General features: G+C 40.9%; 1 protein-coding gene across 1 annotated transcript in view; it reads left to right on the forward strand.

Annotated features, from left to right (window-relative positions):
- SLC26A3 (solute carrier family 26 member 3) overlaps nucleotides 1-13137 on the forward strand; it is a 31873-nt gene that overhangs the window by 10469 nt on the left and 8267 nt on the right. The window contains exons 8-16 of the mRNA XM_067747632.1: nucleotides 113-260; nucleotides 371-484; nucleotides 591-668; nucleotides 4601-4696; nucleotides 5689-5795; nucleotides 7098-7167; nucleotides 7259-7351; nucleotides 8904-8999; nucleotides 12448-12681. Coding sequence (XP_067603733.1) covers nucleotides 113-260; nucleotides 371-484; nucleotides 591-668; nucleotides 4601-4696; nucleotides 5689-5795; nucleotides 7098-7167; nucleotides 7259-7351; nucleotides 8904-8999; nucleotides 12448-12681 — 1036 coding nt within the window. The remainder of the gene's footprint in view (nucleotides 1-112; nucleotides 261-370; nucleotides 485-590; nucleotides 669-4600; nucleotides 4697-5688; nucleotides 5796-7097; nucleotides 7168-7258; nucleotides 7352-8903; nucleotides 9000-12447; nucleotides 12682-13137) is intronic.

Below are 13137 nucleotides of genomic sequence, written 5' to 3' on the forward strand. Positions count from 1 at the left end.
GGGTAATTGGGACCTTGCTAAGGAATTTGCACTTTTCCTGAGAACAAATGGATACCGTGGAAGGTTTATAAGCAGGATGGTGGCATTCTGACTTGTTTAATTTCAATTTCAGGTTTCAGGCCCCTATCACACCTAATGTGCAGACTTTCCGAGATACCATCGGAGACTGCTTTGGCATTGCCATTGTTGGCTTTGCAGTGGCCTTCTCTGTGGCCAGCGTCTATTCCCTCAAATACGATTATCCCATTGACGGCAATCAGGTAAGTATAAACCGATGCTGGGTCTAATTAGGCAACTTTATATACTATTCTGCATGCATAATATCAATGGTGCCGCATCTAAGGAAGATTCTTCCTTGTTCTCCCATCAGGAGTTAATCGCCTTGGGAGTGAGTAACATATTCGGTGGATCGTTCAGAGGATTTGCAGCAAGTACAGCCCTCTCCAGATCAGGGGTCCAGGAGAGTACAGGAGGCAAAACTCAGGTACTGGAGGATCTTTGCTGTGAGGGTCGTCCTAGCTTGAGTCACTGGGGATGCGGATCCGGGGAGGAAAGTTGAGTCTGTGATGAGAATGTTCTCATCTTCACAGGTTGCTGGCCTTTTCTCTGCTGTCATCGTGCTGATTGTCATCCTAGCCATTGGATTTCTCCTGGAGCCTCTGCAAAAGGTAGCACTCCTCTCTCGGACTGACATCTCTCTCCTTTGGGTGATGAATCAAGGACCCTGGTTCTTAAACTGAGGAAGCACAAACTAAACTAGGGAAAATGAGTATCTACAAACTCTCAGGTCCTCTTCTTAGCCAATACTCTATGGGCCAAAACTATTTCTTTTTCTCCTGGCACTATCTTATGAATGTTAAGAATGCAAATATCCAACAGCTCTACCCTTGCAACTCATACTCTGCCTTATCAACTCTCCTCTTCAACCGCTATGTTTGTAGTCCCAGATATAATTAATGTTTACATAGGAAGGCATCCTGGCACTGCAGCTTCGATATGGATTGACTAAAGTGAAGATTTTCTTAAAGGTTGAGGTCATCAGGGCCTCTATCAAATTCAGAGAATGGTGCTATCATCCACACAACCTGTTCTTAGGAATACGCCCTGCAGCTCCCAGAGTTTGGTTTGACTCCAAGACCAAAGTTGTCAGATTGCTGGATGGGAGCCAACAGCTAGACTTTGACCTTGTACCTTCACCTCATGCTCCTCTCTCCATCTCTCCTGAACTGTAATTTTTGAGGGCGTAGTTTAATGCTTTGTCCACCGTGGCAGCATCCAGGTTACAAAAATAACAGCAGGCCCTAGAAAATACAGGATCTGTAGGAAACCAGATGATGGTCAATACCTTGTTCTTTGTGGTGTTAATTTGACTTTGAGGGAGTACGGGGGCACTGGCTCTAGTCCTGTAGATGTACTTCTAAGTGGCTCTGCCGCTTATTATCTGTGTGTTTTGGGCAGATTACTTAACCTCTCTGAACCTCAAGTTGCCCATTTGTAAAATAGGGAGGGAAATAGTCCCCACCTCACAGAGTTGTTGCAAAAATTGAATGAAATAATGCACGTGAAATATTTAGCCCAGGGTGCGGCACATGATAAACACTTAATAAATAATAGCCTTTTTTTACATTTTAGTTATTTTTGGCTGCGTTGGGTCTTCGTTGCAGTGCAGGGGCTTTCTCTAGTTGTGGTGAGCAGGGGCTATTCTTTGTTGTGGTGCGTGGGCTTCTCCTTGCATGGGCTTCTTCTTGTGGTGGCTTCTCTTGTTGTGGAGCACGGGATCTAGGCACGTGGGCTTCAGTAGTTGTGGCATACGGGCTCAGTAGTTGTGGCTCGCAGGCTCTAGAGCGCAGGCTCAGTAGTTGTGGCGCACAGGCCTAGTTGCTCCGCGGCATGTGGGATCTTCCCGGTCCAAAGATCGTACCCGTGTTCCCCTCATTGGCAGGCAGATTCCTATCCACTGTGCCACCAGGGAAGTCCCAATGCTAGCCTTTATTATAAAGATTATTATTGTTGTTATTCTTATTCTACAAACATTCTATTCTACCTCTGACTACAAAGGACATAGAGATAGGACACAGCCCACTAAAGTCTGTTGGTTGTTATCTAGGCCTTTTCCCTTGTTGATTAGTAGCTGGAACATGAGTTTTGTCCAAGGTTTCTGGAGTCCCAGTGCAGTTATCCCGAATGTGGCCAAGCAGTGCACAGTACTCTTTGCTAAAATTGTGCGTTCTTCCTATGCTAACCTACTGATTTCCAGAGGAATGGCATAAAATGGGTCAAAAAGTCACCATCAAAGAAATAATGTGTATAAGAATGTATATCTCAATAAAAATAAATGCACACACAGCTCCCCGAAATAGAGAATTCTGCCCTGTGTGCTTCCTCCCATGTGTATCCCTGGGCTCTACCTCACCCACTTCAATTGGGAGAAACTAAAAAAACAATTGCCGTTTAAAATCCTATCTCTTTCGTGAATAAACCACACCAGTGACACTGTCCAGGATGCTAATCAAAGGCCCTACTTTGTAAAGGAACCATGTGACAATTCCTTCTTGGACCATTGTGTCTGTAATGTTTTTGTTTCATCTGAATAACTGGGCTACTTCTTTTTATCATATAAGGACAAAATAACCCTTCATGATAGCTAAGAATGAACGTCCCTTGAGCGCTTACTAAGCATCAGCAGAGTTCTAAGCATTTTGTTTACAATTAATCCTTTATATCAATTACAGTATGGATACCTGGTTCCTGGTAAAATGATTCCCCTTTTCCTGTCTATGGCTTCTCAGGGCTCTGTAATCTTTATTTTTCTTTAAAGGCTCTATTGTGTATGTATTTCACTGTAAATGTTTCAATTTTTTTTTAATTTTTAAAAAAATTTAAATTGAAGTATAGTTAATTTATAACGTTGTATTAGTTTCAAGTGTACAGCAAAGTGATTCGGTTATACATATATATGCTGTTTACCCATTTTCAAGTTGTTTTTCCATGGAATACTGACCAGGTGGTAAATAATGCCTAATGAAAAGAAAAAATATGTCTCTTCTGCAGGTGGTACTTGACGTGTTTTATAGTAAAGTCCCCCAAAGCAGCAGGCTTATTGTACAGAGTACTGTGAACCTTTCACGCAGCTACCATGGCAGGGGGGCAGGGCAACTACATAGCTACACTACAATATCAAAACGAGTACATTGACATCGGTACAGTACTGTTAACCAGATTACAGACTTTATCCAGTTTCCCCCATTTTTTAACTGGTGTGCATTTGTGTGTAATTTCCTTTTTAAAGTCACTTAAGACAATATTTAGTCTTCTAAACAACCACCTGTATTCTCACAGTGAGTAAATGAACTAGTCAAGCATTAAATTATAAACATAACTTGTGAAAATAAAAAATGTCTAGATCAGTTAAACTATATTTGAGATAGGAAAACACCAACTGTGTTTGGTTTTTCTTTGTACATTTCTTTTATGGTGTGAAAGTAGTCAGTATACAAATTCCATAGTCCATTCAGAATCGAACAGCTGAATTGGGGGCAGGGGTTGGGGGCCTGTTCCTACCATTGTGTTAAAACCCAAATAAGGAAGAGAGGGTGCCATTCAGCATTTTTCACCTTAATTATCATCATTCCTGCAAGACAAATTATCTCATTTTGGCATGCCAGGAAACAAAAACTTGAGCTTAGCTGACCACCCAGACCCCTCTTCGTGACTCTACTGTTCAGCAGTATCACCATCAGGCTTCTTAAAGGAGGCTGTGTTACTGCCTCTTCCACTCACTAGTTCACCCACTCATTCGCTGAATAATTATGAAGCCCCTCCCACGTGCATTTACCACAGTACGTTCTGGGGATCTAGTAGGGAACAAGACAGATAGGGTTCACACTGTCCCAGAGAGTCGGCGTCAAATCTTTGCGAACCTCTTTGTGATCTTCGGCTTCCTCATACTAAATGACATGATCACTGATCATCATCCAAGGTTTGAATTCTGATTCCAAGACCCCAAGCTCCCCAAGTTCCTTTTTTTTTTAAAGATATTTTTGATGGGGACCATTTTTAAAGTCTTTATTGAATTCGTTACAATATTGCTTATGTTTTACGTTTCGGATTTTTGGCCGCGAGACATGATCTTATCTCCCCGACCAGGGATGGAACCCGCGCCCCCTGCATTGGAAGGCAAAGTCTTAACCACTGGACCACCAGGGAAGTCCCCCCAAGTTTTATTTTTAAACAAAGAGCAACCCCCTCTCCCTACCTACAGTAAATAGACATACACTAGACCACCTCTGCTTGGGAAGAATTTCTTTTGGTCATAGGTCTTCAGATCTGCCTTTCTCTGACCCAAGGTACAGGCGAGTAAATGCTATCAGATCATCTATGGCATGTCCCTGTCACTGTGGTGGGGACAAAATCATGGCTGGGGACAGCTCACAGTCCTGGGTCTGGTGTATCGTGCATGGCATTGCACACCAGAAAAGGGTGTATCCTTTGATAGGCCTTGAGGCCCTGGAAAGGACTCACTTATTTACAACCTTCACCTTTGCTTCTCTATGGTTATTGGATTATCTCAAAGTACATCTGCTCTTTATGTTTTTCACAGTCTGTCCTGGCAGCTTTAGCCCTTGGAAACTTGAAAGGAATGCTGATGCAGTTCACAGAAATACGAAGATTGTGGCGAAAGGATAAGTATGATTGTGTAAGTAGAGGCGATGGTATTTGAGAGAGAGGAATCAGAATGACATTTTAATGCTGATGTAAAATGCATATTTATATTGCAAACAAAGTGAAATTTTGTTTCTATCTGTCTGTTTAAATAACCTGAGTTTGTTTTATTTGCTATCCTGAAACTACATACTCTAATGATTATTCTCTGGGATTTTAATGTAAAAGGATGAGCTACTTACAAGTAGGCAATGGTCCATGAAACACAAGGAGAGAACTTCTTAGATCTGTTCTAAAACTTCTTGAAGTCACCTCTAACACCACAGAAACTCTCTGAATCTTAGGGTGTGCATTGCTTCTGTTCTTCATTACATCATATGTTAGTTTCCAGAGAATCTGTGAAGAAAAATTCTGAACGTTCCTTTTGGAAACACTCTATAAAGGCTCCCCTCTCTCAGCATGCCTTACAATGAGAAGCCCATGTCTCTAATTATATCAGGGTCAAAGTCTGTGGTGTAAAAAGGCTTGTTAACATAGCTTATGGTACTTAACAAGCATAAAGTAATAAACCACACTTGGTTTAGTTTTGCTGCTGATAGATCAGTGTTAGGGATTTTAACACTTTTTTGGCATGCTAGGAGTCTGGTAGAGACAGTAGCCTTTAATTAAATCAGAGGACCAAAAGTAAGAGATTAGTCCAGGCTCTACCAATTAATTTGCTGATTTTGACAAAGAGCAGCTGGTTCTGGAATTTTCGCTGTGACAGATTCGATCATTTCCTTAACTGGCCCAGGGATGGGATTAGAAATGGATACACTCTCTTGGGATTTTTGAAAAGCTTTGCTTGTGTTTCTGCAGCTCAGAACCCGAGCCAGCAGAAATGACCTCAAGGCAGGTCCGTTCTGCTGTGCACTCCCAACTTCTGCTTTGGGCCCTAGAAGTTCATGCTTTCTCATAGCTCTGGACCTAGGACACTGTACTTAAATGAGAGTAAATGGTGGTGTATGTGTTGCCTTCTTTTGACAGCTAATTTGGGTCATGACCTTCATCTTTGCCGTTGTCCTGGGCCTCGGTTTAGGCCTGGCTGCTAGTGTGGCGCTTCAGCTCCTGACTATCGTCTTCAGGACCCAGTTGTAAGTGCTCATTGTGGTCTGCATCCTTGCAGGCTTTGACCTGCCCAGGTCGGAGGAGAAAAAAACCTGTCACTTGTTAAGGGAAAAGCAGTTTAGTTGATAGGTATGCAAATCTATCAAGATTGGCTAAGCCTGGGATTTCCCTGGTGGTCCAGTGGTTAAGACTCCGCGTTTCCACTGCAGGGGGCGAGGGTTTATCCCTGGTGGGTAACTAAGATCCCACATGCTGTGCCGTGTAGCGAGAGAGAAAAAAAAAAAAAAAAAGGAAGAGAAGATTGGCCAATCTGTTCTGCCTCACCCCAAGGCCTGAGGGTGAAAGAATGGCCCAACCTTAGAGCATCAGCCAGATCCCACCAGTTATTGGTCTGCTCCCTGCTTTGACACCAATTCAAAGAAATCATAAATCTCTGAGTCTGTTTGCCCAGCTGTAAACTGGTGGTAATTCTATTCTGAGCAGGTTTGGTGTCTTTGTCTCAGACTTGTTAAACATGGGAAAGTGTTTCTGAGAAGATTCTGAGATTCTCCGTGTCTGGGGGAGTGTTGTTGTTCCTCTGGATGGGTTGTTAGATTGGACTCCCACCTGAAAATCAAGGAGCTGGATTAGAAAACTTCTCAAAGGCCCCGCTCATCCCGAAATGCCACAAAAGCTACTTAGAATTCTTGATTTTTAACAGAATTCCAAACAGAATTCCAGTCCAAACATCTTTGGATTCTTAAATCTCTGCCGTGTAATGTCACCACCGTGTGGTCACTCAGCCTATGTTGGATTACATGGCGTGACAGAGAGATAAGGCTTGTTGGGATCTAAGGTGTTCTAGAACAGAAGGTGTTATCATAGTTAAGGTTGATCCTGGACGGAACACATTTACATTGAAATGTTCCTGCCCTTGTTTATTCACTTATATTTTCATTCATTTCTTGGGGACCCATCAAACACAGAGACAAACTGAGTGGTCATAGGCAAATCATGATACTTCTCCATGTCCTTATCTATACAACAAGGTGACTGTATCTGCCTTATTTCACCCACTAACTGATATTCAGAATCAAAATGGCAAAGCATATGGAAGTGCTTTGTAAACTGGATGTGGTAAATGGGAGGAGAGGCACGGTTCCAGGAGCTGTGGGAGGGTCAGTCAAAGAAGGTGTATGCCCTCCAGGGCATGATGGCGTGAGGATTCCCCAACCTTTAAAATTTGGAAAAGTGAGCCTGCTTTGGGATGCTGGGAAAACATCGATGTTAGCCTCATAGGCCTAACGTATATGCATGAATGATTCACTCGGTGTTGATTTTTCCTACAGTCCCAAGTGCAGCACGCTGGCTAATGTTGGCAGGAGCAACATCTATAAGAATAGAAAAGATTACTCTGAAGTAAGGAAAACTCATTTTTCTCTTTGATTGGCTAAATGATATTAATATAAATCTAATGGGCACCATCTACTATGACTTCTCTGCCTTACAGATGTATGAACCAGACGGTGTGAAGATTTTCAGATGTCCATCTCCTATTTACTTTGCAAACATTAGTTTCTTTAAGCAGAAACTTATCGATGCTGTAAGGTTTGGGGTTATTAATTTTTTTTAATTCCACTGAATATCTAGGGAAGAAATGCTTGTTCTGTAACAGGAGTGTCATTCATTTCACATATGTTGAGGCTGGGTTGTGTTTGTGTTTTTGTATCCTGTGTCCCAGGGCAGGTGGAACTACATTATAAGGGGTCCATTAACATGTTGGGAAATGAGACCTTTTTTTTTTTTTTTTTTTGCCGTACGCGGGCCTCTCACTGTTGCGGCCTCTCCCGTTGCGGAGCACAGGCTCCGGACGCGCAGGCCCAGCGGCCATGGCTCACGGGCCCAGCCGCTCCGCGGCATGTGGGATCTTCCCAGACCGGGGCATGAACCCGTGTCCCCTGCATCGGCAGGTGGACTCTCAACCACTGCGCCACCAGGGAAGCCTGAGACTTTTTGTATAAGGTCCAATATAGAGACCCTTTTTATTAAATTCTGCTGTAAAGTAAAAAGATTTACCACAAGATTTTGGGCTGCTGGTTTTTAATAGATGATCTCCTACAGATTTTCTTTGGGAATCAACTTCAGAAACAACACGAGTCCTTAATATTTGACTGCATCCTTGAAGAGATTCAGGATAGCAAATGAATACTTATAAGTGAAATGAATAAATATAATATAAATGAATATTTAACACTAAATAACAACCAGTGTCCCTGGTGGACTGGAGAGAAGCTGACAAAGAAGCAGACTTTAAGGTTAAGAAACAAAAGCTCAGCACTCACTCTTTCACATGCCTTCTGGTCCACTCTGTACCTTGCACAGAGCTTCTGCCTTAAACCCTAACTATTTTTACTCATTTGTTATGCATCAAATACCTTTCTACCCAACAAGTTTTTTTTTTTTTTTTACAAAAACGGGATCATACTGTCTATCTGGCTTTAGATACTGTCCTTTTCACTTATCTTTCCATCTCACTACATTTTTTTGTCAATGATTTTTTTATTACATAATTTGATCCTCCTTACTTATTACTCTGGAGCTAAATACTACCACAATAAGAACACATTTGTTTTGAAAAGGGGAAAAATGAACGTTACTCTCAGATCTAATACTAAAAGTATAAAATAAGACATATAATAGTAGATATTATAAAATATAATCATACAAATTTTAATAGAATAAAAAGTATCCAGAAGCAGGATACTAATTAGATGCCACTCATATTCAACAAATAGAAAAAATAAAATAAAATAAAATTCCCTAAGGGTTGTGTGGGCCAAAAACAAAAACAAAAACTTCAAATAGAATTTAGACCCATTAATGGATACTTTAGGGATAAAACCTGGATGGTACAGAGGTTTTTGAATGTTAACTGCATACAGGCTGAGCAGACCATAGGTCTGATACAATGCTCTCAATGATGATGTTTGGACCACTTGTAAATTTTATTTCAAATATCTGCTTTATGTGCCCCAATCCCTCAACCCACCCCGCTTAATTATGCTATATAAGTAGAATTATGCCATTAACTAGAATTATGCTATATAAGTAGCAGAATGTTCAGCATTCTTGTAACACAGCAATGGGCTTTTCAGGTTGGCTTTAGTCCACTTCGAATTCTTCGCAAGCGCAACAAAGCTTTGAAGAAAATCCGAAAACTGCAGAAGAAAGGTCTGTTGCAAGTGACACTGGTAAGCTTCTTGCCCACACTTCTGCATATTGTACCTAAAAGCTTAGTAAAATGTAGTTCAAGAGGTTGGTTCCATTCCTTTAAATGAAATGCCGGATAAACAAGGTACTTTGTGTGTCAATTAGTGTCATGTTTTTAAGGGTCTCCTTAAAATTGTATTCTCCTAAGAAATTTTTTTTTTACGGTATGTGGGCCTCTCACTGTTGTGGCCTCTCCCGTTGCGGAGCACAGGCTCCAATCGCGCAGCCTCAACAGCCATGGCTCACAGGCCCAGCCGCTCCGCAGCATGTGGGATCTTCCCAGACCGGGGTACGAACGAACCCGTGTCCCCTGCATCGGCAGGTGGACTCTCAACCACTGCGCCACCAGGGAAGCCCCTAAGAAATTTTTTATTCTCCAAATAAAACAGTTTACAATCCCATCAATTGACCCAACTCTGAATCTATGCTTCAGAAATTCACTACTTATCCCTCACATACAGTGTTTTGTTTAACATCTTTAGTGGAGTATATTTGCTTTACAATGGTGTGTAAGTTGTTGCTTTATAACAAAGTGAATCAGCTATACGTATACATATATCCCCATATCCCCTTCCCTCTTGCGTCTCCATCCCACCCTCCCTATCCTCCCACCCTCCCTATCCACCCCCCCCAGGTGGACACAAAGCACCAAGCTGATCTCCCTGTGCTATGTGGCTGCTTCCCACTAGCTATCTATTTTACACTTGGTAGTGTATGTATGTCCATGCCACTCTTCACTTCTTCCCAGCTTACCCTTCCTCCTCCCCGTGTCCTCAAGTCCATTCTCTATGTCTGCATCTTTATTCCTGTCCTGCCCCTAGGTTCTTCAGAACCATTTTTTTTAGATTCCATATATATGTGTTAGCATACGGTATTTGTTTTTCTCTTTCTGATTTACTTCACTCTGTATGACAGTCTCTAGGTCCATCCACCTCACTACAAATAACTCAATTTCCTTTCTTTTTATGGCTGAGTAATATTTCATTGTATATATGTGTCACATCTTCTTTAGCCATTCATCTGTCGATGGACACTTAGGTTGCTTCCATGTCCTGGCTATTGTAAATAGAGCTGCAATGAACATTGTGGTACATGACTCTTTGAATTATGGTTTACTCAGGGTATATGCCCAGTAGTGCGATTGCTGGGTCATATGGTAGGTCTATTTTTAGTTTTTTAAGGAACCTCCATACTGTTCTCCATAGTGAATGTATTAATTTACATTCTCACCAAATTGCAAGAGGGTTCCCTTTTCTCCACACCCTCTCCAGCATTTATTGTTTGTAGATTTTCTGATGAACCCCATTCTGACTGGTGTGAGGTGATAACCTCATTGTAGTTTTCATTTGCATTTCTCTAATGATCAGTGATGTTGAGCATCCTTTCATGTGTTTGTTGGCAATCTGTATATCTTCTTTGGAGAAATGTCTATTTAGGTCTTCTGCCCATATTTGGATTGGGTTGTTGGTTTTTTTGATATTGAGCTGCATGAGCTGCTTGTATATTTTGGAGATTAATAATCCTTTGTCAGTTGCTTCATTTGCAAATATTTTCTCCCATTCTGAGGGTTGTCTTTTCGTCTTGTTTATGGTTTCCTTTGCTGTGCAAAAGCTTTTAAGTTTCATTAGGTCCCATTTGTTTATTTTTGCTTTTATTTCCATTTCTCTAGGAGGTGGGTCAAAAAGGATCTTGCTGTGATTTATGTCACAGAGTGTTCTGCCTATGTTTTCCTCTAACAGTTTTGTAGTGTCTGGCCTTACATTTAAGTCTTTAATCCATTTTGAGTTTATTTTTGTGTATGGTGTTAGGGAGTGTTCTAATTTCATTCCTTTACATGTAGCTGTCCAGTTTTCCCAGCACCATTGAAGAGGCTGTGTTTTCTCCATTGTATATTCTTGCCTCCTGTATCAAAGATAAGGTGACCATATGTGAATGGGTTTATCTCTGGGCTTTCTATCCTGTTCCATTAATCTATATTTCTGTTTTTATGCCAGTACCATAATGTCTTTTTTCTTTTCTTTTATTTATTTTTGGCTGCGTTGGGTCTTCGTTACTGCATGTGGGCTTTTCTCCGGCTGCAGCGAGCAGGGGCTACTCTTCATTGCAGTGTGTGGGTTTCTCATTGTGGTGGCTTCTGTTGTTGTGGAGCACAGGCTCTAGGCGCGCAGGCTTCAGTAGTTGCAGCATGTGGGCTTAGTTGGTCTGTGGCATGTGGGATCTTCCCGGACCAGGGCTCGAACCATGTCCCCTGCATTGGTAGGCAGATTCTTAACCACTGCGCTACCAGGGAAGCCCAGTACTATACTGTCTTGATTACTGTAGCTTTGTAGTATAGTCTGAAGTCAGGGAGCCTGATTCCTCCAGCTCCCTTTTTCTTTCTCAAGATTGCTTTGGCTATTTGGGGTCTTTTGTGTTTCCATACAAATTGTGAAATTTTTTGTTCTAGTTCTGTGAAAAATGCCATTGGTAGTTTGATAGGGATTGCATTGAATCTGTAGATTGCTTTTGGTAGTATAGTTATTTTCACAATGTTGATTCTTCCAATCCAAGAACATGGTATATCTCTCCATCTGTTTTTGTCATCTTTAATTTCTTTCATCAGTATCTTATAGTTTTCTGCATACAGGTCTTTTGTCTCCTTAGGTAGGTTTATTCCTAGGTATTTTATTCTTTTTGTTGCAGTGGTAAATGGGAGTGTTTCCTTAATTTCTCTTTCAGATTTTTCATCATTAGTGTATAGGAATGCAAGAGATTTCTGGGCATTAATTTTGTATCCTGCTACTTCATCAAATTCATTGATTAGCTCTAGTAGTTTTCTGGTAGCATCTTTAGGATTCTCTATGTATAGTATCATGTCATCTGCAAACAATGACAGTTTTACTTCTTCTTTTCCAATTTGGATTCCTTTTATCTCTTTTTCTTCTCTGATTGCTCTGGCTAAAACTTCCAAAACTATGCTGAATAAGCATGGTGAGAGTGGGTAACCTTGTCTTGTTCCTGATCTTAGTGGAAATGGTTTCAGTTTTTCACCATTCAGAATGACGTTGGCTGTGGGTTTGTCATATATGGCCTTTATTATGTTGAGGTAAGTTCCCTCTATGCCTACTTTCTGGAGGGTTTTTTATTATAAATCGGTGTTGAATTTTGTCGAAAGCTTTTTCTGCATCTATTGAGATGATCATATGGTTTTTCTCCTTCAATTTGTAATATTTGTTAATATCCTTGCATTCCTGGGATAAACCCCACTTGATCACGGTGTATGATCTTTTTAATGTGCTGTCGGATCCTGTCTGCTAGTATTTTGTTGAGGATTTTTGCATCTATGTTCATCAGCGATATTGGCCTGTAGGTTTCTTTTTTTGTGACATCTTTGCCTACAGTGTTTTTCTCGGTCACAGTTCTTATGCATATTAGTATCCTCTCTTGCAGAAAGGATATATATGTACTGTTGATGGCTTTAAAGATTCTGACGAAGAGCTGGACAATGATAATATAGAAGAACTGGATCAGCCCATCAATACAACAGACCTGCCCTTCCAGATAGACTGGAACGCTGATCTTCCTTTCAACATCACAGTCCCTAAAGTCAACCTCCACAGCCTCATTCTTGACTTTTCAGCAGTGTCATTTCTTGACATTTCATCAATGAGGGGTCTCAAAATGGTAATTTCTCTTTTCTGAATGGAAACAGCTAATCAGTCACTAAAGGTAAAAAAGGTGTATTTGTGGAAGGATGCTCCTTTAGATAACACATGCTTAAGTAGAAGTAAATTTTAATCTTAGAATATTTCATGGAGGGAGTGCAGGTGGGGCATGTTCAGAGAACTCTTTCAAAGTGCATTTCCCATGAGACTGCATATAATTTCTAATGTATGCTTATAGACAACAATGCTCATAATCCTATTAAATTCCAATTCTGCAGTGCCTTCAAATCCTTGCGGGTGTTGTATCTAAATTGTCCTGAAATAGAGGAGGTCTTGGGAAAAAGTGGAACAAAAAAGTGGCCTTTTGTTTTTATCCTCATCTTTCATAAGCCAGTGAGATTTCACTTGACTATATAATAATGTGTGGGTTTTTTTTAAGTAGATATGCAAAAGAATAAATGTCACATGTGATTTT

Source organism: Pseudorca crassidens, chromosome 8 (assembly GCF_039906515.1).
Source record: "Pseudorca crassidens isolate mPseCra1 chromosome 8, mPseCra1.hap1, whole genome shotgun sequence".
Lineage (NCBI taxonomy): Eukaryota > Metazoa > Chordata > Mammalia > Artiodactyla > Delphinidae > Pseudorca > Pseudorca crassidens.